The sequence below is a fragment of the Emydura macquarii genome, unplaced genomic scaffold (genome assembly GCF_026122565.2).
Source record: "Emydura macquarii macquarii isolate MOO-44397 ecotype Brisbane River unplaced genomic scaffold, CSIRO-AGI_Emac_v2 contig_1253, whole genome shotgun sequence".
NCBI classification, from domain to species: Eukaryota; Metazoa; Chordata; order Testudines; family Chelidae; genus Emydura; species Emydura macquarii.
In genome coordinates, this window is record NW_027131390.1 from 39233368 (window position 1) to 39257492 (window position 24125).

A 24125-nucleotide genomic window follows, 5' to 3' on the forward strand; every position below is an offset into this window, starting at 1 on the left:
GAAGGACACGAGTTAGCCCGCTTTCAACTGGGTTTCAAACCCTTTCTTGATTCCTAGAGGCCTTCAACATGCTGTGTCGCTTTGCTTTCGTGATTTTATCCCTCACCTTCTATGGCTGGAATGGTTCCATTGCAATCCCTGCTACCTAATAGCCAGGTGCCTTAAGACATCATTGCTGTTTAGTTCACTACTTCATCTCAACCATCTAGTGAAAGTTCAGCTATCCCTGCCGCCGGTGCCCAGCGAACCCCTCTTCTGCCAGTCAAGAGTAATTGCCTCCCGCCACCAGAGAAGTCCAGTGGGAATCCATTAGCCATCATTATAGTGGAAGTGTGGCCAAGATGCTTGTTTCTCTACACATAAAGATATGGCCCCTTACAATCCAAGCAACACATGATGCCCTGGGAGACCCAGTCACTCAGAAGGACGGTGGCCACTATTAAAGAGAGAGTAAACTGGGGAAGCAGGGCTCCGTGGCACAAAAAAATGCATGAGTGCGAGTTACCCAGATTGTCTTGATCCGTCTTTTTAACCTGGGCCCGGATTTTGCCAGCATAGAGCTCTCCGATCCCTGCACTTTCCATCTGATTAGTAAACCAGGTCTGAGCAGTCAGGGGTGGGCAGGATCCTGCCACTGTGCTGCGCTCACCATGCCTGGCTTTCCATGTCAGTGAGTGAGCAGGTAGCCCGTGGCTTCCCCATCTCTCTGTCCCATGTTCTTCTTCCACAGGTCATTGGGCGCCCAGGCTGGCCCGCTTAGATTATTCCGGGTCTGTCAATGCTTGGAGCACCGACAGCGGCAACGCCTGGATCCAGGTACGTTTCATTTAGGAAGGAAGGAGACATTGTTGCTAAGTGCCACTAACAATAGCCTCTGACAGCTGCTGGCACCAGCCATCTGCCCTGTGGACGGGCTACAGAAAGCAGCAGAGAACGATTCAGTCTGGTCACCTAGGAAAGCCCCTCATATCCACCACCACATCGACAGGGCCCTCTAGTTGTCCCAGCCATTGCCAGGGGCTGGGATGTCACCCGCCCCTCCGATCCCTGACACACACACCCTCCGAACCCCTACACACACACACACACACATGCCCCTTCAAACCTCCCTCCCCCACACACTTTTTCCTGCCTTCCCCGCTTGTCCCCCCCTGCCAGCCTCTGTGCTGCCACCCCGGCCTCACTGTCTGGTGCCCATGCTCTGCATCCTCTGGAGCCAGCTAACCTCAGGGCCCCCAGAAGGCCCGGCTCTGCTGCTCAGGCAGAAAACCTCCCCAAGGCGTGCCTGCCCTTCCCTGCACCTGGGCTTACCATGGGTCTGCCCCTGCACTCTGGGGAAGTCACTAGTCTCTGGCTCCCTCTGATGGAGAAAACAGATATTTCATGTTTCATATGAATACCAGATACCCCCGTTACTGAGCGGAACAAATGAGCTGCCACTTGCCACGTTTCTTTTTAAGGTGGATTTTCCTGCATTGATGTAACATGCATGACAGGGGTCAGCGATGCACCATTACATTGCTATCCTCAAAGCAGATTCTGTGGAGACGTCCGCCCCAAGAATGCGAGCAGTGCCCCAGCTTTAATAGTTTAAAATCTTGACACGTAGCATGGCCTGCCTGGCTTTAGTCAGCACTGACCACCCCTGCTTCCCAAAACACCAAGCCAACCCACCCTTGTAAACAGGAGCATAGGCACTACCGTGCCAGATAGGGCCCACAGTCCATCTGGTCCAGTATCCGGTCTCCAACAGTGGCCAGCCCCAGCTGCTTCAGAGGAAGGTGCAATATCCCCTATTGGACAGCTATCGACTAACCTAGCCATAAGGGGAGCATCTTTCTGGCCCTTATCAGGAAGGGACTGGCTTGTGCCCTGAAGCATGAGAGTTGCTATCCCTTATACTTTTTTATCCCATCTAATATAACTGTAACGATCTTGAGGGTTCATTGAAGACCACACTGTTGAATGAGTAAGGAATAGAACTTTAATAACACAGACAAGAGCATAGGCGTGCGCATGGGGTGTGCCGGGTGTGCCAGTCACACCCTAATTCCAGGGAGTATAACCTTTTTTTATCTGTCCCGCGAATCTTTCTGATTTGGGCCGGTCGTGCTACCGCCGAAAGGCTGCGGGCACATGCAATTTGTCGCCTAGGGGGAGTGGTAGATACCCTGGAAGGTAGGGATAGGATACAGAAGGACCTAAACAAACTGGAGGATTGGGCCAAAAGAAATCTGATGAGGTTCAACAAGGACAAGTGCAGAGTCCTGCACTTAGGAAGGAAGAATCTCATGCACAGCTACAGACTGGGGACCGACGAGCTAGGCAGTAGTTCTGCAGAAAAGGACCTGGGGGTAACAGTGGATAAAAGCTGGATATGAGTCAGCAGTGTGCCCTGGTTGCCAAGAAGGCTAATAGCATATTGGGCTGCATTAGTAGGAGCATTGCCAGCAGATCGTGGGAAGTGATTATTCCCCTCTATTCGGCATTGGTGAAGCCACATTTGGAGTATTGTGTCCAATCTTGGGCCCCCCACTACAAAAAGGATGTGGAGAAGTTGGAGAGGGTCCAGCGGAGGGCAACAAAAATGATTAGGGGGCTGGAGCACAAGACGTATGAGGAGAGGCTGAGGGAACTAGGCTTGTTTAGCCTGCAGAAGAGAAGAATGAGGGGGGATTTGATAGCAGCCTTTATCTACCTGAACGGGGGTTCCAGGGAGGATGGAGCTAGGCTGTTCTCAGTGGTGGCAGACAACAGAACAAGGAGCAACGGTCTCAAGTTGCAGGGGGGGAGGTCTAGGTTGGACATTAGGAAAAAGTTTTTTACTAGGAGGGTGGTGAAGCACTGGAATGGGTTACCTAGGGAGGTGGTGGAATCTCCATCTTTAGAGGTTTTTAAGCTGCGGCTTGACAAAACCCTCGCTGGGATTATTTAAACTGAGGTTAGTCCTGCTTTGAGCAGGGGGTTGGACTAGATGACCTCCTGAGGTCCCTTCCAACTCTATGATTCTAAGAGAAAGCAAGCTGCTGCCAAAATGAAGGAGATGCGCAATGCTGCCGCTGAAATCCGGTTGTTCGGGAGATTTCTCGGCGGCAGGTGGTATGCTGTGAGAATTCCGCGGCAAGAAATTGAAATGTGGCCCACCGGTGAAATTGACATTGACACCCCTGACAAAGATTCTGGGTGCATACCCTAATGTCAATTTCCTGGGTGCACACCCTAATGTAAAGGTGCATACCCTAATGTCAATTCCCTGGGTGCACACCCTAATCAAATGTGCTGCGCACGCCTACGGACAGAGTGATTCCCAGGTGTGCATCTGGGAGCAGCCATGTGAAATCTGTTGTAGGGCACATCTCACACAATTCACATAATACTGTCCCATGCTGGGGGGGTGTCTCTAAATCGGTCTTCTACAAGCATATCTCTACAACTTTGGATGTTCTTATTATTACTATAAACGTCAAATCCTTTTATCAGTCCTGCTACACACTTGGATGCTGTCATATCTTGCGGCAATGAATTCCAAAGGTTAATACTCTATTGTGTTCACATAACCAGCCTTTCCTTTTATCAGCATTAAATTCATCCTGTTTTAATTCTACTGAATGTCCAAAACTACGCTGTCAAAATGTGAAGGGGAATTTAAATCCACAAAAGTCACTGTCAAGTTAAGATAATTATAACAAAGCAAATAAAACAGTAATGTGCCAGGGCAACGTCTGTGATAATCTCCTGACAATACACACGCAGCAATAATAGTCTTATAGCATGCTCCATCCAAGGACCTCAGAATGCTTCACAAATAGTCATTCCATCTTACAACACCCCTGTACATTATCCTTACTGTATGTATGGAGAAACTGAGGCATGGAGGCTTGACGTGACTTGCCTATGGGCACATGCAGGTTTGGTAGAGTCCGGAGTAGCTACCCTGGTTTGTTAAACCCCAAGACCATGTCCCCTCCCCTTGAAGCCCCTCTTTCCTCAAAGGGGGTAGTAATCTGTGGTGCCTTGAACCCTTCATACTGATGGGTGTTATTTTCCTAATGTTGGTTAATATCTGTAATGGTTGTGAGAGACTGGGGCCACTGGGCTTGCAGGGTGAGTGGACAGAGGTAGATCCGCACATTTGCTAGGGGCTGTCAGTGCCATTGCAGAAGGCTGCATGGGTTTGAATAGCAGAGGGGAAGATGATGAGAGGGTGGACTGAGGTATCACCGGTTGTGTGGGATACCCCAGCCCTGTCCTGACAGATTATCTTCGCTCAATGAGCCAGCGTTATGTGACACCCTCCCCCAAGATCTATGCAAATGTAGTGGGGGGGACGACACTCCACTCCCACCCCAACCCTGGGAGGAGTCAAATCCTGTGTGCAAGATGCACTATTGTTGGCAGCAAAAGCCAAACGGTAATCATCCTACGGGAAATGAATCTCTACATTCCCTCGCTAGGTGGATCTGCTACGTCCCATGATCCTTCACGGCATAAAGACCCAGGGGGCTCGGCAAAAGCTCTCCAGCCTCTACATCTCCCAGTTTGTCATCTTCTACGGCCTTGATGGGGAGAGGTGGAAGAGATACAAGGGGAACGCCACCAGTTCCCAGATGGTGAGTGAAGGAGAGAGGGCAGGATCTGAAAAGGCTGGCGCATCTTTCAAGAACTGACCAAAGGGTCAGGATATGTTGAAGGCAGGCATCCTTCAGAGGAAAGGAAACCCCGCTCAATCCATATAAATGTACAATGCTATCCCAGGGTGTAAATATCTTCCTAAGCCCAGCAGGTGATAAGCTTAGGCCTGAAGCATGAGGATTCATTGCTCTAGTAATTGCATCCTAGTTCCTGTCATGGCAGATGTCAGGGCATATATGTGTCTAATCATTTTTCAACTTACTCTTCAGTGACATCATGTGGCAGTGAGTTCCACAGGTTGTGTATAATTTTTCTTTATATCCATTTGAGCTGTCTTTCATATTAATGTCATTGAGCCATTATCTTCGTGTTATGAGCTGGTAAGGCTAATAAGTGCCATACTGGAGCGACCTTCTTCTCACCCCTATTATTCTGTGGCTCTCCATCCTCTTCCTGCTGCATGAACTGGAGTAACAGGGTCCCATCTCTCCTTTCCTGCAGGTGTTCTTTGGGAACGTGGATGCAACAGGGGTGAAAGACAATCATTTCAACCCCCCAATCGTAGCCCGGTATATCCGCCTCCACCCCACACACTACAGCATCCGCACCACTCTGCGCATGGAACTCATCGGCTGTGATCTGAACAGTTAAGTCCTACCACAAGATCTTCGCCTCCTGGCTTCTCTTCAGCACCCTCCGATATCCAGCTCTGGAGCAGAGGGGGCAAGGGACTCCCCTGCTGAGAGCTGCTTTGGTCCTTGGGCATGTGTCCCATGCACAGGGCTGAGCTGGGCTGGCAGGGGATGGCAGAAGCTGAGCTATAGCCATGGAAGGTACCTTCACAGCAAGACTGTGGCAGCTGGTCTTGGTGTGATAACAGATGCCACCAAATGCCAGTGGGCCACCAAATGTGAGTAATGGGCAACCAGAAGGCATCTTGGTAATGGGGGCATCCACTTATTGCTTCAACTCTCTTCCAGGCTGCTCCATGCCATTAGGAATGGAGAACAAAAGTATCTCCAACCAGCAGATCTCCGCCTCCTCCTACAGTGAGAACATGTTTTCCAGCTGGGCTCCCTCCCAAGCCCGACTGAACCTGCAGGAGAGGACTAATGCCTGGAAGCCAAAGGTAACCCCACGGGGCCTGCCCCACGTTTACACGGTACTTTCCCAGCCCGCAGGGGCACTGAGCTAGGGACAGGTACTGGCTTGCCTGGCAGCAGTCACTGTGGAGAAAAGGTAGAGGGGCAGCAGCTGTGGTCAGATCTGAGCTGCTCCCATCCCAGCAGGAGGTGCTGTAGGGAAGGGTGCCGGAGGTCTGGCTGTGGGGTAGATAGTAGCCACTCCAGTTCTGGCCTCTCTGAGCAGGAGGCACTACAGAGATTCACACAGGGACAGTGAGTGCACTTTGTATGAGCTGTGATACCTGGCCTGATGTTCAGAATGTTGAGCACTCACCATTGCCTCTAGTGGGACCTGGCTGCTGGGCCAGCTGAGTTCAAAGTCTCTTTGCATCCAGCAGCTCCTTGTTGCACATTTAGGGTCCATCCCCATTACAAGTAAACTGTGACTGCGCCACTCTCGTCTGCCCTGCTTACAACAAGCCATGCTGAGCTGTGTCCACACAGCAGCCCTTTTCCCAACACACAAGTGTGTTGTCCATTGTTTGTACATCTGCAGCGGTCATTCTCCCTCCCTCCCGTGTTTGTCTCAGGGCACTGTGAGAAAATCCAGACAGCTATCCCGCAGTGCTTCAGCAGAGCGCATGAAGCGATGCGTCCTGGGATGCCCTACTGCAAAGAGAACTGGGAAGGAGGGCTGTGACACAGACACTGTCGGGAGGTCCTACCCACATGAGGAAATACATGTCCTCACTTGGTTCCCAGAGCATGCCATGTACCAGTCTAGCAGGGCAATCTTTGGTGAGCTAAGATATGCCGAAGTTTTAGCACCCCCATGTCCAGAGATGGTTACCTGACTGTTTCCAGGTTCCAGCGTAGAAAGAGCTTTGGCTTGTCACTCCCTGGAGCTGAGGACATCCTGAGAGCAGCGGGAGGGACTGGACATGGCTAAATAAAAGCTCTGACATGTTGGGAAGTTGAGGGGCCCATTTGCGCTGTGTCCGGAGGGTATTTCTGAGGGGGGCGTGAAGGCTGGTGTCTCGTTCCCCAGGTGAACAGCCCCAATGAGTGGCTGCAGGTGAACTTTGAGAAGATGATGAGGGTGACTGGAATCGTGACCCAGGGTGCCAAAGCCATCTTCAGTAACATGTTCGTGAAGGAGTTTGCCCTCTCAAGCAGTCAGGACGGCTCGCGCTGGATTCCTGTTCTCCAGGATGGTGAAGAGAAGGTAAACTAAGCTGGGAGGGGTGTATGGGGGGGGCAGGGAAAGCCCTGGGGATCGCAGACACCAGTACTCCTGGGCTTACACTCGGTGGAGGATGGCAAGCCCTCTGTACCTTTATTTAACCAACAGCACCTCATGTGGCTTTTGTCATGGGCAACTCAGGGGCCCCTTGGCAGTGGTGTGCTACTAGACTTGTGATGTTGTCTTTTTGGCTTGAGCAATTAGCCGGTGTTTGCAGCCTGGTTTCTGTCCGTCTGAGGAGTAGGTGCTAGAAGTCTGGTCTGTTCTTGGTGGGATCCTATTTATGTACAAAAAAGGCACACAGAATCCTGGTTCCCTGGACACACAGAAAGAAACATCAGCAGGCAGTTTCCTGGCTCTGAAATTCCCTCGCCTGCCCCGCTGTAGAGGGCCACTCACTCATTCCCGGAATACCAGGTGGTGTGACCCCACCCCTACCAGCGTGACCCCGCCTCCTCAGAAGCACAGTGCACGCAGTCAGCCCACACGGTTTAGCTCTGAGCTGCCAAGTACTTTGGGCAGGCCGTCCGTCGTTTCTGCTACATACAAAGACTTATTTGCATCTTCCACTGAGCCCGAAAGAGAGCGCTTGGCCCAGCCAGCAGCTTTCCTGAGGTTTGTTATTGGCTTGGGAGCAAAGACTCCTTAGTCACAGTCACTAGCAGCTTCCACAGTCACAGTGAGGGGCTCCCCCCAAAACAGCCCCCCTAAGCCAGCCTATTCCAACATGAGGGCTGCTCTACACTAGAAAATTAGATCGAACCAGCTATGTTGCTCAGGGGTGTGAAAAATCCTTGGGGGACCAATTAAGCCATGTAGACAACAAATGCTAAGGCGTGTCTACACTACAGAATTATGTCTCCCTATGGGCAGGCCTACATTACAAATGTACATCAGTGCAGCTGTAGCATTTTTGGTGAAGACGCTCTCAGCTGACAGAGGAGAGCTCTCCTGTTGGCTTCATAACTTCTCCTCTGCGAGAGGCGGTAGCTATGTCAGCAGGAGGAGCTCTCCCCTTGATATAGCACATGCACCGGAGGTAGAAGTCGGTATAACTACATCACTTGAAAACAAAATAAAATTGAAGCCAAATTTTATTTGTGGTACTGTCACCACCCGTGACTTGCATGCTGTGCCTCTGTTAATGCAACCTAAAATTGCATTTGCTTTTTTTGCAACAGCATCGCATTGCTGACTGCTGATGATATTGTGATCAACCACAGCTCCCAGATCCTTCTCAGCAGTACCGCTGCCAAGCCAGTTATCCCCCATGCTGTATTTGTGCATTCAGTTTTTCTTCCCTAAGTGTAGCACCTCATGTTTGTCTTTGTTGAATTTCATTTTGTTGTCTGTAGCCCAGTTCTCCAATTTGTCAAGATCCCTCTGAATTTTAAATCTATTCTCCAAAGTGTTTGCAACTCCTCTTAGCTTTGTGTCATCTGCAAATTTGATCAGTATCCTTCATCCAGGTCATTAACAAAGATGTTAAATAACACCCCATACATCGCCTCCCCATACATTAGACCTGGGCTGTAACAAGATGATGGAGAAGGCCTATGAGAGCAATTAGCTGTCTGCACCCAACCCAGTGCAGAACTGATTCCTCTAGTTTATTCTCCAGATCTTTGTCCTGTTTATTTTTAAATGTTCTAAGTAATGAAGCTTCTGTCTCTTCCCTTGGGAATCTCTCCTACAGTCTGATAGGCCCTGCTGTTTGGGACCCATCTCTTGTTTTCTTTAGCTTAGCTTCTTCCCACTCTGCCTGGTTACATTCCCTGCTTGCACCACCCAAAATAATTCCCTTCCAATGCCCTTCCGATACAGGGATCGGCTCCTTTAGCATTGTCCTGCCCCCAGCCAAGCTGCTGCGTGGCCAGATTCCCCCCTAGCGTAACTCCACTGACATCCAGGGGTGGGTTCCTGGGATGGATCTCTGAATCTTTCCCCATTGAGGGAGTGAGCAGCCCTGACGTGGCAGAGCAGAGACAGTGCCAACTATTACTTCCTCCTTTCAGATCTTCAAAGGCAACCAAGATCACTTCAGCACTGTGGTGAACTCCCTGGACCCTCCGCTCTTTGCCCAGTACCTCAGGATACACCCTCGCCGGTGGCAAAACCACATTGCCCTGAGGACGGAGTTCTTAGGCTGCGATGCCCAGCAAACATACTGATGGGCCGGCGGCTTTGGATGAAAGGACCGAGCGTTGGCTGGACATTGAACCTGGAGTGACCCAAAGAGGCAGATCTTCCAATGCCTCTATGAAGGGCCACATTTGCTGCAGGTATTAGCAGGAGCAGCACCGTTACCTTCAGTGGTGTTTCATGCATTTACACTAGGGGGGAGTGCGGTACGGAGCACTCCAAGGGGTCGGAAGAAAGAGGCCTGGAAAGGTTTATGGGTCGCCTGCCCTTCCCCCGTTTTTCTATCTCTCATATACTGAGTGCCATATAGTTGGAACATAGCACTAAATAATTAAACAGTAATTTTCCAGCAAACATCTGCCACCCCCACCCCCACCCTTCTTCCCCAGGCTCAGCCAGCCTTGAAATTCCCAAGGGGCTCAGAGTCAGCATTAATAGCAGCTAATAATTAATTAGCTGCTGAGCTCTGCTTCGTTATTTTCCATAAACTTGCAGTGACCTGGCCCTGGTCCAAGCATGAGTGATGGCGGGTGCGAGCTGGAGGGCGAGATAAGGACGTTGGTGCCCCCTGCCCAGCAGCCACATTTCACAATCCGCTCGGGTCCTGTGCACCCAGCCAGAGTCCAGGCTGGGGTTGTCCTGGCTTGGCAGAGTGCCTGACACATGGCTGCGGTACTTGCCCCATGTGCCCTTTCGTTTCCCTTCCCCTGCTGTGTCAATAGGGGAAGCTTCACCGTCACGGCCCCATGCTACCATTCCATCTTCAGCAAGTCACCCTCTGGCTGACATTCATCTCCTGGAGCAAACCACCTCTTCCTGGGACTGTGCTTCCTCTCCCAGCTCCTGGTAGCCTGCCATGGGGCCTCGTGTGCTGACACCAAGAAGAGTGCAGACCAGGCAGGATGGCACGAATGGGGAGACTCCCTGTCACACACACATGTTCCTGTCCCCACCCAGTTGCCAAGAATCCACTGTCAAGCCAGAGGCCATGGTTGGTTTTCATTCTGCTGGTGGCTTTTTGCGATAAGGCCAGCTAGCTCACATGGCTTCTTCACACGGCCCCGCCCTGAATGTTCGGGGAGTTTGGAGTGCGAGCTGGTTTTGGCTGTTATGCTTTTTCTCTGCTTTGGCTGAACCCAATTGCTGCTTTCTCACGAGCTTTCGGTATTGGGCCTGGATCCAAGCTGTGTGATGTATGCTAGTGGCTGCTGCTAGCATATTAGAAACGACAGTGATTGGAGCTCTCTGATTAGACTAGACTGCCAGACTGTAGAATCATAGAATCATAGAATATTAGAGTTGGAAGGGACCTCAGGAGGTCATCTAGTCCAACCCCCTGCTCAAAGCAGGACTAACCTCTGCTATATCATCCCAACCAGGGCTTTGTCAAGCCGCAGCTTAAAAACCTTAAGGATGGAGATTCCACCACCTCCCTAGGTAACCCATTCCAGTGCTTCACCACCCTCCTAGTAAAAAACTTTTTCCTAATGTCCAACCTAGACCTCCCTCCCTGCAACTTGAGACCGTTGCTCCTTGTTCTGTCATCTGCCACCACCGAGAACAGCCTAGCCCCATCCTCCCTGGAACCCCCTTTCAGGTAGTTAAAGGCCGCTATCAAATCCCCCTCACTCTTCTCTTTTGCAGACTAAACAAGCCCAGTTCCCTCAGCCTCTCCTCATAAGTCCTGTGCTCCAGCCCCCTAATCATTTTTGTTGCCCTCCGCTGGACTCTCTCCAACTTGTCCACATCCTTTTTGTATTGGGGGGCCCAAAACTGGACACAATATTCTAAATGCGGCCTCACCAATGCCGAATAGAGGGGAATAATCACTTCCCATGACCTGCTAGCAATGCCCCTCCTAATGCAGCCCAATATGCCATTGGCCTTCTTGCCAACCAGGGCACACTGCTGACTCATATCCAGCTTTTTATCCACTGTTACCCCCAGGTCCTTTTCTGCAGAGCTGCTGCCCAGCTCGTCGGTCCCCAGTCTATAGCTGTGCATGGGATTCTTTCTTCCTAAGTGGAGGACTCTGCACTTTTCTTTGTTGAACCTCATTAGATTTCTTTTGGCCCAATCCTCCAGTTTGTTTAGGTCACTCTGTATCCTATCCCTACCTTGCAGGGTATCTACCACTCCCCCGAGCTTAGTGTCGTCCGCAAACTTGCTGAGGGTGCAATCTACCCCATCCTCCAGATCATTAATAAAGATGTTGAACAAAACCGTGTCAAAGGGCCTTTCTCAGCCCACACTACAAACACTGTCCACACACTGTGTAGAATCCAAACTCGCTGCCTCCTGAGGTTTGGTTTTATTAACGAAGTAACAATAAAATAAAGTTCAGTTCAGACCTCTCCCTTGGCTTAGCTGCTTCTAAGGCTCCTCCCTTGTGAGTGCTCAGCCCACACCTCAGGTCCTCTGTCTCCAAAGGGACCCCCCCTCCTACCTCCCTTATATCCAAGTGGGGTAATGAGTCACCTGCCTTGGCCACTCAGCAGAACAAACTTAACCCTTTCCCATCAGAGTATTTCAGTCAAATGCTGCTAGCCTGTGACATGCTCAGAGACAGATGGACCCCCACCTCTAAGCACAGCCAGGCAAAAAGCATGCATGGACAGCTCAGTGTTATAGTCCTGTGGTGATTAGATTTAGGTTCTGGTGTTTTCAGAGGCGTGCCCACTCCCAGTGACCTTTTCCCATCTTTCCATCCCCAGGCACTTTTTGCCTGAGAGTTACAACCACCAAATCCCCAAACTGTGCAGACGTTGTTAAGATGAACCGCACAAAAATAAAAATGATCTTACCGAGCCAATGCTAATAAAGGCTAGACTCCAGCCAGATGGCTCTGTGATTGCTTTCAGGGCTTCAAACTAAGCCAAGCTCCCAGAACTGGAAGCCAGTCCCAGCAATGTGGACCACATAAAAGCCCTCACCCCTCCATATAGATTAGCATCAGCAAAGTATTTTTCTCACTCATCTACTCAGAGTGGAACGATTGAAGCAGAGGGCTTCTCTGATGAGGATGCTGCCTCTGAATTTGCTTTGTGGGTCCTTGATTCACTAATCCCAGTTGATCCCGTTTCTTCTCATTCCAGGGTTGCTTCAGGGGGTTGGATGGTGCAAATTTCTGCTCAGCTCCAATGGGCATTCACAGCACTCAGCACTAGAAATAGTCAGAAAATTACTTCTTCCCCCCCCTGAGAAAAATGTTGACGGGAGGTGTGAGGGGGTTTTCTGGTTGAAATTTTTCTTTGCAATTTTTTAGATTTTTGTTGAAAAACTAAAAACTTTGTGTGGGGGGAGAAGAAATCATGAAAACTGAAACAAGTCATTTACACCAATAAAAGCCCAACAATCTTTCACAAAAGTGGATTTTTGGTTTTGGCAAAAATATGGCTTTCACCGAGAAGCCTAAAAGGACCTCTGCACTCCACGCTGCATGCCTCTAACATACCATCCAGCTGTGATACCCAGGGTCTGCCGCTTTTCTGGGTGGCACAGAGGGTGACACATTCAGGGAATCTGGCAGAGGACAGACCCTGGGAAACACGTCAGTCAGTGAGCTTAGATGAGCTAACGCTGAGGCATCGGGGAGGAAAGTGGGTCCCTCGCTCTCAAAAAGTGATCCATGGGGTGGAAAAGCTGGTGATCGCCAGGCCTTAAACCAAACCCAATGATTCAGAGGAGACAGGCGATGGCTCCACTGCCCCCTGCTGTTTGGAGATCAGCACGGACTGCGAAGGGAATTTCCTGTTTGGCTGCCAAGGAGTCAGGGGAGAAGGCCGAGGAAAGCAACATGGGGTGCAGGGGTGAGAGTACAAGGCAGAGAGAAGGGGAGAGGATCTCCCACCCTTCTCCCTGGCTCGGTAAAGCTCCCAGCTCCCCTGCTGCCCCCTGCTCTGCCGGGCCTGGCACTCCCTGGCCCAGCTCTCAGGCTGGCCCTTGGGTGAGGATGGGTCACCTCGCCCACCTCCTACATTGTTCTCCAGATGGCAGCAAGGCTGGGGTGCGGTTCTGAGGTGCAGCCGTCTGTCTGTCCCGTGTAGCGAGCACGTCCCTGGCCAGGGGATGGAAGCAGGCTGGACAAAAGGGAAGTAGCTCCACAGCCCTCTTCCTCAGGCGCTCAGTGCTGCAGGCTGGTGCGGCTCCCACTCTCCTGGGTGGCTAAACGGGGTCTCAGCGAAACAAGAGCCCGGCCCATCTGCTTCCTCAGAGGGCTGAGGCGAGGGGTGCGCGTGCCATGTACAGCGCCCCGATCTGCCTATTCTAGCACCCCACCTGCACAGCGCTGCCTTCCCCCCTGGTCCGGGCTCAGCCCCACATCTGACAAGCCTCATAGCTGCTCGGGTGGGGGCTGGCTGGGGCACAGGAGGTCCTTGTCCCCTCTTGACAGGTTGGGGGGAGGAGTCAACTGGCCCACCACATTTCCCCCCAGCTCTCTGTGAGAACCCCCTTTTGTTTCAATCAACTTCAACCAAGGGGGGTGGTGCTTGGGAAGGAGGGGGAGTTGATGTCATAAAAGCAGCAGGGTTCCACATGGCAGCTTTAGAACTCGGAGCAGGGGACTCCGAGATCCATGTGCATGCATACACGCGTGTCCTCAGGGCTGATACGCTGCAGTTTGGCCATCAGCTGGAACCTGGTGTGTTCCTCTGGGGCTTGGCTGACTTGCCCTAGGGCTGCCCTGGCGGTGAGTACCTGGCAATTCCTCTGTACCAAGAGCTTTTTACGAATCTGATGAACTGATGGTAGGAGGGTCTCAATCCTTGCTGTGTAATATGGCACCCTTGTGCAAGGATGCCAGGCATAAAGATTAGGCCTGCCAGCTGGTGGGGGCACATTTGACATCCATCCTCTGTACCCTAACACTCCACTCCTAGTGCCCCCAGCCGGTGCTGCATTGCTGTACGTGAGCAGCCGAAGGATTCCTTCTTTGTTTGCCCTGGCCCGTGCAGTGATTATTGCCCGGAGCGGGAGATCCAATTACCCTCCAGCCTACTGCGTCATCACAGTAACCAGCCTGCTCACAGGAACAGAACCACCAGGCGGAAGGACTCCTCGTGCTTATCAGGGCAAAGAACTGGGCTGCTGTTGGCTGGATCTTAATAGTGTCATTGCCCTCGAGGGGAACAAAGAGTACTTCAAACTCAGACCTGGACAGCTAAGAAGGAATCGAATCATAGCTCCCACGGGTATCCTGTGCCTGGGGCTTGTTTAGGCTCCCAGGACTCGGACCAGTCCATCACTTGGTCCCTCAGAAGCCAGTCTTATCTTTTATTTTAGGAACAGAACAAATGTTGCCTCTTTCCAAGGTGATCTTTACGGAGCCCACAGCAGCTGCAAGATATATACTGAATGCACGTGCTCCGGCTCACACACAGTCAGAACACAGCAGGCTAGGGCCATTGCACTGCACAGAGGTTTGCCCCGAGGGGCCTGCGATACCCTCCCCATATGAACCAGCAGCTTATGAGCTAGTGCCAAAGAAACCCTGTGTGCAATCTGACATGCCCTGCAGGGACCCATCCTGCACTGGCAGAGAGACTGATCAGCCAGCCTGGCAGCTCGGTAGCTCCTGTGACTGGGAGAAAAGTGACCAGAATCAAGAAGTGTGTGTGGAGGGGTATAATCAGGGGAATTAATTCAGAAGGATGGGTCAATCCATTCAATCCTGCCAGCCTCCACCACTGGCACATCTCAGAGCCAGTATCTACCTCTCTTTTGTAAGGCCAGTGCTCTTGGGCTGCAGGGGTAGTGAGATGCATTGAAAGGATGGTCGTGCTCTCTTGCCAGATGAGTGAAGCGCAGCTTAGATTCGCCCTGCTCAAAGCAGGAGGCACTGCCCTCATTCCAGATGCTGCCTCTTTAAAATGTCATGATAAAGAGATTTAAAAGAATCAATCAATCAGTCGGCGAGAGGGTTGAGTCAGGAAGTGTCCACTCTGGAGTGTTCCCAAAGTGTGAAGCCAGCCTTGAAGTTACAGGCAGCAGGATGTGAACAGGGAAACTCCACTAAGCCTGCAGTCCTTGGGACAAGTCACAAGCCCGCTGCGGCAACGCCAGCAACATGCAGAAGTCAGGTGAATCCATAACAGCTGGGGAGTGATGGATGGAGGCAGGTGGGTTTGTAAAGTCTGACAGGCTCCAGGACTCGTTTTCAGAACTGCCTCTTTAACTGTGTCCTCTTGCGGGGAATGGAAACAAGCCCTGGTTTCCCCTTGTGATACAAGTCAGAGTTCCCCAAAGCCCTGGCCCCCACGTCATCTTGCAACAAGAGTTCAAAGCTTCTGCAGAGTTAAAGGGCCTGATCCTTAGCTAGCATAAATTGACATAGTTTTGTTGCCTTCAGAGAATACCAGCAGGTGACACCGGCTGAGGGTCAGATCCCAAGCGGCTGCATGGGGTAAACCAATAGCAAGCGCTAACCGTGCAATTAGGCTGATCTGGGGACAGAGGGTCTTTTGTGCAAAAGCATCTCAGGATTACAGAAACCTGGTCAGTTTACAGCCAGCGTAGTCAGACAAACTGCCATGGAAGCGCGTGAGAATCAATGTTATGAAACAAACCCTGGTCACCCTTTCAAGAAACGACAGCCTGGAGGGATTATGCATCACCCTGGAGCTCCTCTGAGATATTATGTACTGAGGCTCATGGATCTCACTGCTGATTTCATCCCCTTCCCCCACAAACCCAGTTTATCCATTTCCCTCTTTTTTAACCTCTCTCTGTCTTTCTGCCTCTTCCTCCTCTCTTCTCTCTCTCTCCTTTCTTCTTATGACTGATCTTGCTTAGACTTCAGGTATCCATGTGAGTAACTCGGTTCCAAACAGCAGTAAAACAAGCACAAACCCAGCAACTTTGCTGCTTTGTCCTGTACTGCTGATGGATTTTGGCTCTACAGGAGTATCACATACGGCTCATCAGTGGCGTAAAGCTGGTCTATTGGCTCCTATATCACCACTACTCCTATCTGTCAGCAGGGGGCGCATAGGTATTTGCTACATCCTCTATAGCAGCGGTTCTCAACTGGTGGTACAGGTACCACCGGTGGTACTTACGAGAAGGCTGGGTAGTACGCGAGCCGTACCGCGCCGCTGAATCCGCCGCCGGAAGTGCCCTCCCACCCACCTTTGCGAAACTTTGCCGCCGAAAATGGGCAAATGGCGGAAGGGTTTCGGCGGCGGGTATTGTTTCCCCCATGTAAGCCGCTGCAAGTCTCTCCCCGCCGCCGCGAAACCCCACCGCAAATCCCTCCCGTTGCCGCGGCGAAACCCCGCCGCAGGTCCCCTCCCTTTTTTTCCCGAGTGATACTAGGGTCGGGTACAGACAGGTCAAGTGGTACTTGACCTGACTGTACCTGGCCCGAGTGGTACTCGGGAAAAAAAGGTTGAGAACCGCTGCTCTATAGTTTACAACTGCCTTCAGGCTGTTCAGGGGATTGGCTTGTCAACACAGCTGGCCCAGGATTGGGAGAGCAAAAAAAACACCTTTGCAGCCACTTCTTGAGCTATAACAGCCACAGCCTGAGAATCTAGGTCACGGAGTCCCTAGTGTGATACAGAAGGACCCTGGCTCTGCTGGACGCACAGGCCACGCCAATTGCTGCCAAGGCACCCCTGATCTTTTTGTGGATTTCTTTGCTCTTACAAAATATATAACCAGACCCCTCCTCCCCGTCCTTGCCCAGCACCCCCCCTCCCCCCATGATTGAAGTTGATTAAAACAAAAGGGGGCTGTCACAGAGAGCTGGGGGGAAATGTGGTGGACCAGTTGGACTTCCCCTCCCCCCCCCCCCCCCGTCAAGGGGACAAGGACCTCCTGTGCCCCAGCCAGCCTCCACCAGAGCAGCTATGAGGCTTGTCAGATGTGGGGCTGAGCCCGGACCGGGGGGAAGGCAGCACTGTGCAGGTGGGGTGCTAGAATAGGCAGACCGGGGTGCTGTACATGGCACGCGCGCCCCTCGCCTCAGCCCTCTGAGGAAGCAGATGGGCTGGACTCTGGTTTCACTGAGACCCCGTTTAGCCACCCAGGAGAGTGGGAGCCGCACCAGCCTGCAGCACTGAGCGCCTGAGGAAGAGGGCTGTGGAGCTACTTCCCTTTTGTCCAGCCTGCTTCCATCCCCTGGCCAGGGACGTACTCGCTACACGGGACAGACAGACGGCTGCACCTCAGCACCGCACCCCAGCCTTGCTGCCATCTGGAGAACAATGTAGGAGGTGGGCGAGGTGACCCATCCTCACCCAAGGGCCAACCTGAGAGCTGGGCCAGGGAGTGCCAGGCCCGGCAGAGCAGGGGGACAGCAGGGGAGCTGGGAGCTTTACCGAGCCAGGGAGAAGGGTGGGAGATCCTCTCCCCTTCTCTCTGCCTTGTACTCTCACCCCTGCACCCCATGTTGCTTTCCTCGGCCTTCTCCCCTGACTCCTTGGCAGCCAAACAGGAAATTCCCTTCGCAGTCCGTGCTGATCTCCAAACAGCAGGGGGCAGTGGAGCCATCGCCTGTCTCCTCTGAATCACTGGGTTTAAGGCCTGGCGATCACCAGCTTTTCCACCCCATGGATCACTTTTTGAGAGCAAGGGACCCACTTTCCTCCCCGATGCCTCAGCGTTAGCTCATCTAAGCTCACTGACTGACGTGTTTCCCAGGGTCTGTCCTCTCCAGATTCCCTGAATGTGTCACTGGAGAACTCTACATGTGATGTCCCATTTTGTGTTTTGTTGCCCTTCAGTGTGTGAGGGATTTTTTTTTTTCTTTTTAAACGCTTTAGGAAATTAAAATGTATCTAGGGACAGGAATAAAAGCCCAGACCCTAACAAATAGACCCTCAATGCTCCCAGGAAGGCAAAAACCCATCACCAAGTCCTTCCTGGTACATCCTGAAGGGAAATTACTTTTCAACCCAAAGAGTGTTGGTCTTTTCAACCCTGTGCATGAGTAGGAAGCACTGTGTCCAGGGGAGACACTTGATATCGGTAATTTCAAACCCTCTCTTATAAGTTTGGGTTATCAACACATATTGCATGGGGCCACTAAAAACAGAGCTGGGAGACTGATGTAAGGGAAAAATTAACATTAATTAGCAATAATTTGTTAGTCTCAGAATGAATCATGTGCTGCATAAAATCAATCACTTGATGATTGCTCTGATCTGTTCATTCCCCTGGAAGCACCTGGCTCTGGCCACTGTCTGAAGACAGGATCCTGGGTTAGATAGACCATTGGACCATGGACCATCAACCCTGTAGGGTTGTTCTTATGTTCTTATAAAATACAGAACCAGACCCAAAAATGGGACACCCTATGTAAAGTTCACCAGGGTGTGAGGGGGGCAGGGTAGCCTAGAGAATAGGGCACTGAACTAGGAGCTGGGGTCAGTTCCTACCCTACCACTGATTTGCTGGGTGACTGCTGTGCCTCAGTTTCCCCATCTGTAAAATGGGGATCATGGCATTGCCCTCCTTTTTAGAGTACAGATGAAGAGCGCTATAGAAACGCTCAGAGCTATTATTATTACATTTATCTATCTACTTACACAGCCCCAGCTGTAGTATCTGAGCACCTCCCAAGTATTTATTCTCCCAAAACCTCCGTCTGGTGGGGCAGAGCTATTACCTCCACTTTACAGGTGAGGAGCCAGGGCCGAGAGAGACAGACTGACCTAGCAAATTCTATGGCGTAGCTAGGAATCGAAGCCAGAGCTCCAGCATCTCAGCCCAGTACTTTAACTACACGATCATCCTTGTCCTTTCATGGTCTGCCCGGGAGGGCTATTACTTACACCTACAGTCCCTCTACTGGCTGAATGTATTTAATGCCCCCATGAGTTTCAGATATGGGGAGAAGTCGTCTGTTATATTCTCCATGCAGCATCTGCAGCTTGTGGGGGTGCAGGGTAAAGAGGGGGCACTGCTCTTTTCCAGCAACCTGTGTCTGCCAGCTATATTTATAATGACCAGATGCGGTGTCAATTTAATATCAGATACATTCTCTGTTGGGGGACTCCATTTGCTTCTGGCAGGAGTGTGGACTAGCTGATTCAATAGGTTCTTTTCTATCTTGGCTATGATCCTAAATGGGTCTCTTCGTATTTCAAAGCAATTCTCCTCTTCCCTGCTGTTTATGCCATGGTTAACTGCAGGGCTGCAGTTTGCTCTCTCCATTTATATGTTCCCACAGCTGCATTTTCATTGTTATGAACCTGTCTCGTGCACCATTAGGACAAAAGAAGCATGAATCCTAGCAGCCCTGCTTCCCTTGGGGATGCACACGAGAGTCTTTCTAACAAGCGCTCAGCACAGCTCCTGCAATCAGATGACAGTGTGTGATTCCATGGATCATCCAAATCCTGGATCCAGCCATCCTCGAACGGTGGGATGTTGGAATCCCAGCTTTATAGCTCAGGCCTTGCCTCTGTATTTATAAATTCAGAATCTTTCTTAGTGAGATGCTCTTACAAGTAAGAAATACGCTTAAAAGCCTGTCTGACCAGCTAGCTGGGAATTAAGGGGCTACTTTCAAATGTGAGCTTCAATTTGCACCCACTTAAGCCTGCATGAGCACATCCAAAGAGGCGTGACAGGCACAGCTGTGCATTATTTGGGCCTGTTCCAAAGGCCACTGAAATCAGAGGGAAGGTCCCTACTGATCTCATTGGGCTTTAGATCAGGCCCCATGTGGCCAGTTACTCAACCAGCATGTTGGTCTCCTACAGGGAATGGGTTTGGAAAATTTTCCCCTTAGCAACTGATGAATCTCTTCTCACAATAACAAAGCCCCAACCTGTTTAAACTTTTCAGTCATCCTGTGGTCAAAGGATCTCTAACGACCAAGAGCAAGTGTGTGAGGGGCCAGTCTGAAGCAGGTGCAGAGAATCCAGCCCTGTGAGAAGTCACCCGTCAGAAAGAAGCCATGGCCTGGCTGTTGCACAAGGCTGGGTTGCCTCTGCTGGTCTGTCTGATTGCCTCTGTCTCCTGCTATCAGTCCACCTCCAAGCCTGAGGTCATCTCCCAGCCACCCAGTCACCTCTTCAGGTTCAGAGAGCGGGGAGCCCAGAAACCAGGTCCAAGGAGACTGCTGGCTCTGCAGGAGAAGGGGAAAGTTTTCCCCTTTGCTGTGGGAGAGAGAGGAAACCCAGGCCAGGAAATCCAACGTAAGTAGCAAAATCAGCAACTAAAGCCACATTAGGCAGAGACAGGCCCCGCCCATCCAGCTCTGTGAGCTGGAAATGGAGAATGGCATGGCCAGATCCACTGGTAGTATGCGTAGATGACATACTTTCACCCTCCTTTGATGTCTGGGCTCTGCAGGCTGAGGTAAAGGATGGATATGCGATGTATTGTTCCCTTGATGTCAGTTCAGTGCTGCAGAAAGAGGCAGGATTTGCAGCCCTGGAGCTATAAATTCTCAGTGTATCCATAAGAGCCTCTGTAACATTGGCCCTAGCTGTGACTAACCTCGTTTGGATCTAAGAGGAACCACTTTTGGGGGTGAGAGAGGGGTTCAAGCGCCATGACCTGTTCAGTTCTTTGTCACTTTGCTAAGGCTGCTGCCAAGGGGGCAGGTTAGTGCCTGGTGGGAGGGGTGTGTGTGATGTGGTTACAAAATAGTCATAGCTAGTCCCCCAGCCGGCTCCTGTGCCAAAGAGGGTGTGGGAATGTTCCAAGAGGGCAGAATGTAATTTGTTTACCTTGCCCCTATATGACCCTCTATTTCACTTGTAAACAGGGCTCAGAGTTCAGGGTTATCTCTCTGATTGCTCTGTGTGGAAGTAAAAGTTATCTGCATCGTGGGCATTGACTCTAGACTTATCTCTTCCTTGAGCTCCTGTTCCTTATAACTGCAAAAGAGAGTCTCAAGGTGAGGCAAAGTGGAAAGATAAGTTTATTCTTAGTCCTAACGAACACAATAGAATTAGTAGAATCAGCAGGGGAGAATGGAACAGGAACTGAATTATTACCCTAGTCCTGCTTCAGAATAAGTTCTGATTTATTGGTCCGAATATTCGTCCTTTTCTAAATCTACTTTTATGAAAAGCCTCACTAAGGGACTCAAACAACTCCTAGGGTCAACTAAAATGGGTCCTCTGGGTCTCTATTCAAATGACTCAGAAAAATCTAACATTTAACAATTAATGTTAGGGTCTGTCTGCATGGGAACACTCAGTAAAATTAATCCAAATTAACTAAAGGTGTGGATTTAAAGTGCATGAGTTAAACTGTATTAAACCCCTGTGTAGACACACTCTCTTTCAGAATTAAAGTCATCTGAATTCAGTTTTGCTTAACTCACAGAATTAAATAAATTAAATAAATAAAACCAAATTAAGGCCACTTTACTTATGAATGAGGGTGTCTACACAGGGTTTTAATGAAGCTTAACTCATTCATTTTAAAAGTGAATTTGAATGAACTTTCCTGAGTAGCCCCATGCAGATGAGCCCATCGAGATGTTACAGTCTTTCGAAGGCTTTTCTCAAACCTGCCTTCCAGGTTCTGACCCCTAATGAGACAGACCCCACCTTCTCCCAATCATCTCTGTTCAGCTCAGGGTCCAAGCCTCATGTGGCTCTGGGACCAATAAGTCTGCCGGGAAAAGACACCGGGGTCTGGATCTCAGTTGTCTCTCAGATGTCAGGAGGATGTGTCTATAGTTACTGTGCCAAGCTAGAACCTTCTGATGTTACCAAACGCCCCACTGGTTTAATGTAGGCTACTAACAAGCCATCAGGTGGTCACTACCAGCCTGGTCCACATGCAGGCAAGTAAAGTAAGGCACAAGATGCCACGGGTCCTACAGGTTCAAGATGCCATGGGCCCTGTCCTGTTCCCACTGAGGTCAACTGAGTTAACGGGAAGCACAGTCAGGTGCCATGTTCTCTCACCAGTCCTCAGAGCGATCCATTCCTGGCTGGCCGGGTTATGGCGAGACAAGGTGGGTGAGGTAAACTGGCTGGGCACGTGGGGAGGCAGCAGGGACTCGTCCATGTGGTGCTTTATTGGCTCTCGCACAGACAGAAATGCACGTAAATGATCAGGGCCTCCCTGTACTTGTTACAAAAGACATCCTTGTAGCAGATTTTATTCTACCCAAATCCCTCCCACCAGCATGCTGCTTCTTTCGTTGACCAGAACGTGTCACCTCCGCAGGAGTCCGCAGGTCCTTGCTGGCAAACTATATGGATGATCTCTGGAGCCACATCCGTGGGTCCTTCCCCCGGGCAGCTCTGTATGCCTTCCCCCTTGCCTTGGGGATCATGCTCCTTCTCTGCTGCATGACGTAAGTGTACACGTAGTGCAGTGCACCTTACACAGCTCCCTCTGTGCCCCAATTCTGCATGGTTTACGTTTGTCTAAAAAGTCAGGTCGTCCTTCCCCGGAAAGAAAAGACCAGCTAGCTTCCTCCTGTCTAGAGTCTGGGGTGAAGACATGGCTGACCTGCCTCTCTAACATAAATACATCACCTGACCCCAAACCACCCTATCATGACTAGACCCTGCACTGTGCACAGTTCTCCCCCTGGGAGAGGCTGAGAAAGAACCCCCCACGTTCCAGGTGAGAGAAGCTCTCCCATCGACACGGTGCTGTGCACACAAGTTACACCGACAAGAAGTGCTCATGTCGCTGAGGGAGGTGGAATATTCGCCTCCCCCTCCCCTCGAGCGACGTAAGTTTTGCCAGCATAGGCTGTAGTGTAGACATAGCCTAAGATACTCCAGCGACGAGTGTAGTATAAGAACCTACACAGAACAGCAATGGTTGGGGTGTCCTTTTGTTCTGAAGAAGCCCTGCACTTGGTCCCCTCAGGAGCTTTATTTCTTTATTTGAATCTTGCTTTATTCAATTCAGGAGGTGTGACTGGTGACCCCTGCTGGGGGTCCTGGCCCATCTTTGGAGAGATTTATGGTTCTAGTCACCTAGAATAGCCTTTCTTTCCTTGTCCCCACCCCCACAACTCAATACTTTCTGGCTTTTAAATACCACAACCAGAAGCCTTGTTCCCTCAAGCAGGAGTAGGTTGTAGTTACAGCACGTTGAAATCTTATTTTTGTTACCCTTATTTTCCTTCCCCTTAGAATCATATAAGATTAAGATTGGAAGGGATCTCAGGAGGTCAATCTTCCTGACTCCTCATCGTCTTTTCCCACTGTTTCCTTTCTTCAGTGACTTACTTTCTTCTAATTTCTTTGGTTGCTCAGGGTTCTTTTGGATTGAAGAGACCAGAGGAACTTCCAGACGTGTCTATGTCCTCTCAGCCCAGTGCCAAGATACCAGCTGGGCCCAGGTGTGCGTGGGCCCACTCACGGAAGCTTGCCCAGGAAGTTCTATGTATGCATCTTCCACAGATAGGAAATCAGCTGTTACTTATTTCCCTGTCACTTATTTTCACATTGCTGGTTTTATTTTAATGAAAAACATTCTCCCAACACCCAAATTGAATTTCATATTTCCAAATGACTTGTAGGGCTTGTCTACATGGGAACACTCAGAAAAGCTACTCTGAGGGTTTGTCTACGCTATGGAGACTATCCCGGCACAGGGATGTCACCATAGCTGTGCTGATATAACCTCACTGTGTTCAGCCTACACTGACAGAAGGGTTTTTTCAGTCAGAGTCAGAACACTCATCCCCAGACAAGGGCAGCTGTGTCAGATGAAGCATTCGAGCTGCATGCACATTGGGATTTAGGTCAGCATAGCTCTGTCAGTCAGGGGGCTGGATACCTGTGGCGACCTAAATTGTAAGGGCAGACTAGGCCTGAAAATTTTTTTAAAGTGGATTAGTTAAATCACATTAAAGCCCCGTGTGGATGCTTTTATTCAGAATTAAACTGAATTAAAGTCACTTTATCTTAATTCACTTGATGTTAATTAATTCACTTGAAGTGAATTAAACTAAATTGAATTAAGGTTGTTTTAATTCTGGGTAAGAGCATCGACAAAAGGGTTTAATGTGGTTTAACTAATCCACTTTAAATTCACACCTTGAG

The 24125-nt window shown here is 50.5% G+C and overlaps 1 protein-coding gene and 1 long non-coding RNA gene across 3 annotated transcripts in view; both read left to right on the forward strand.

Annotated features, from left to right (window-relative positions):
* The window catches only part of F8 (coagulation factor VIII), a 68443-nt gene extending 55955 nt beyond the window's left edge, over positions 1–12488 (forward strand). The window contains exons 21-27 of one of the 2 annotated variants that reach the window (XR_010919761.1): positions 731–816; positions 4455–4610; positions 5134–5278; positions 5613–5761; positions 6805–6981; positions 9015–9281; positions 9982–12488. Coding sequence is in view for 1 of the 2 variants with exons in the window: in XM_067548544.1 (XP_067404645.1) it covers positions 731–816; positions 4455–4610; positions 5134–5278; positions 5613–5761; positions 6805–6981; positions 9015–9170 (869 nt within the window). In the remaining variant the exon portion in view is untranslated. Of the gene's footprint in view, positions 1–730; positions 817–4454; positions 4611–5133; positions 5279–5612; positions 5762–6804; positions 6982–9014 lie in introns of both variants that reach the window. The other variant, XM_067548544.1, reaches the window with a different exon arrangement.
* A 7338-nt stretch (positions 12489–19826) lies between these two features.
* Positions 19827–24125, forward strand: LOC137153340 (uncharacterized). Its single transcript, XR_010919762.1, has 3 exons — positions 19827–20288; positions 22285–22414; positions 23334–24125. It is a non-coding gene; the product is annotated as an uncharacterized lncRNA (long non-coding RNA).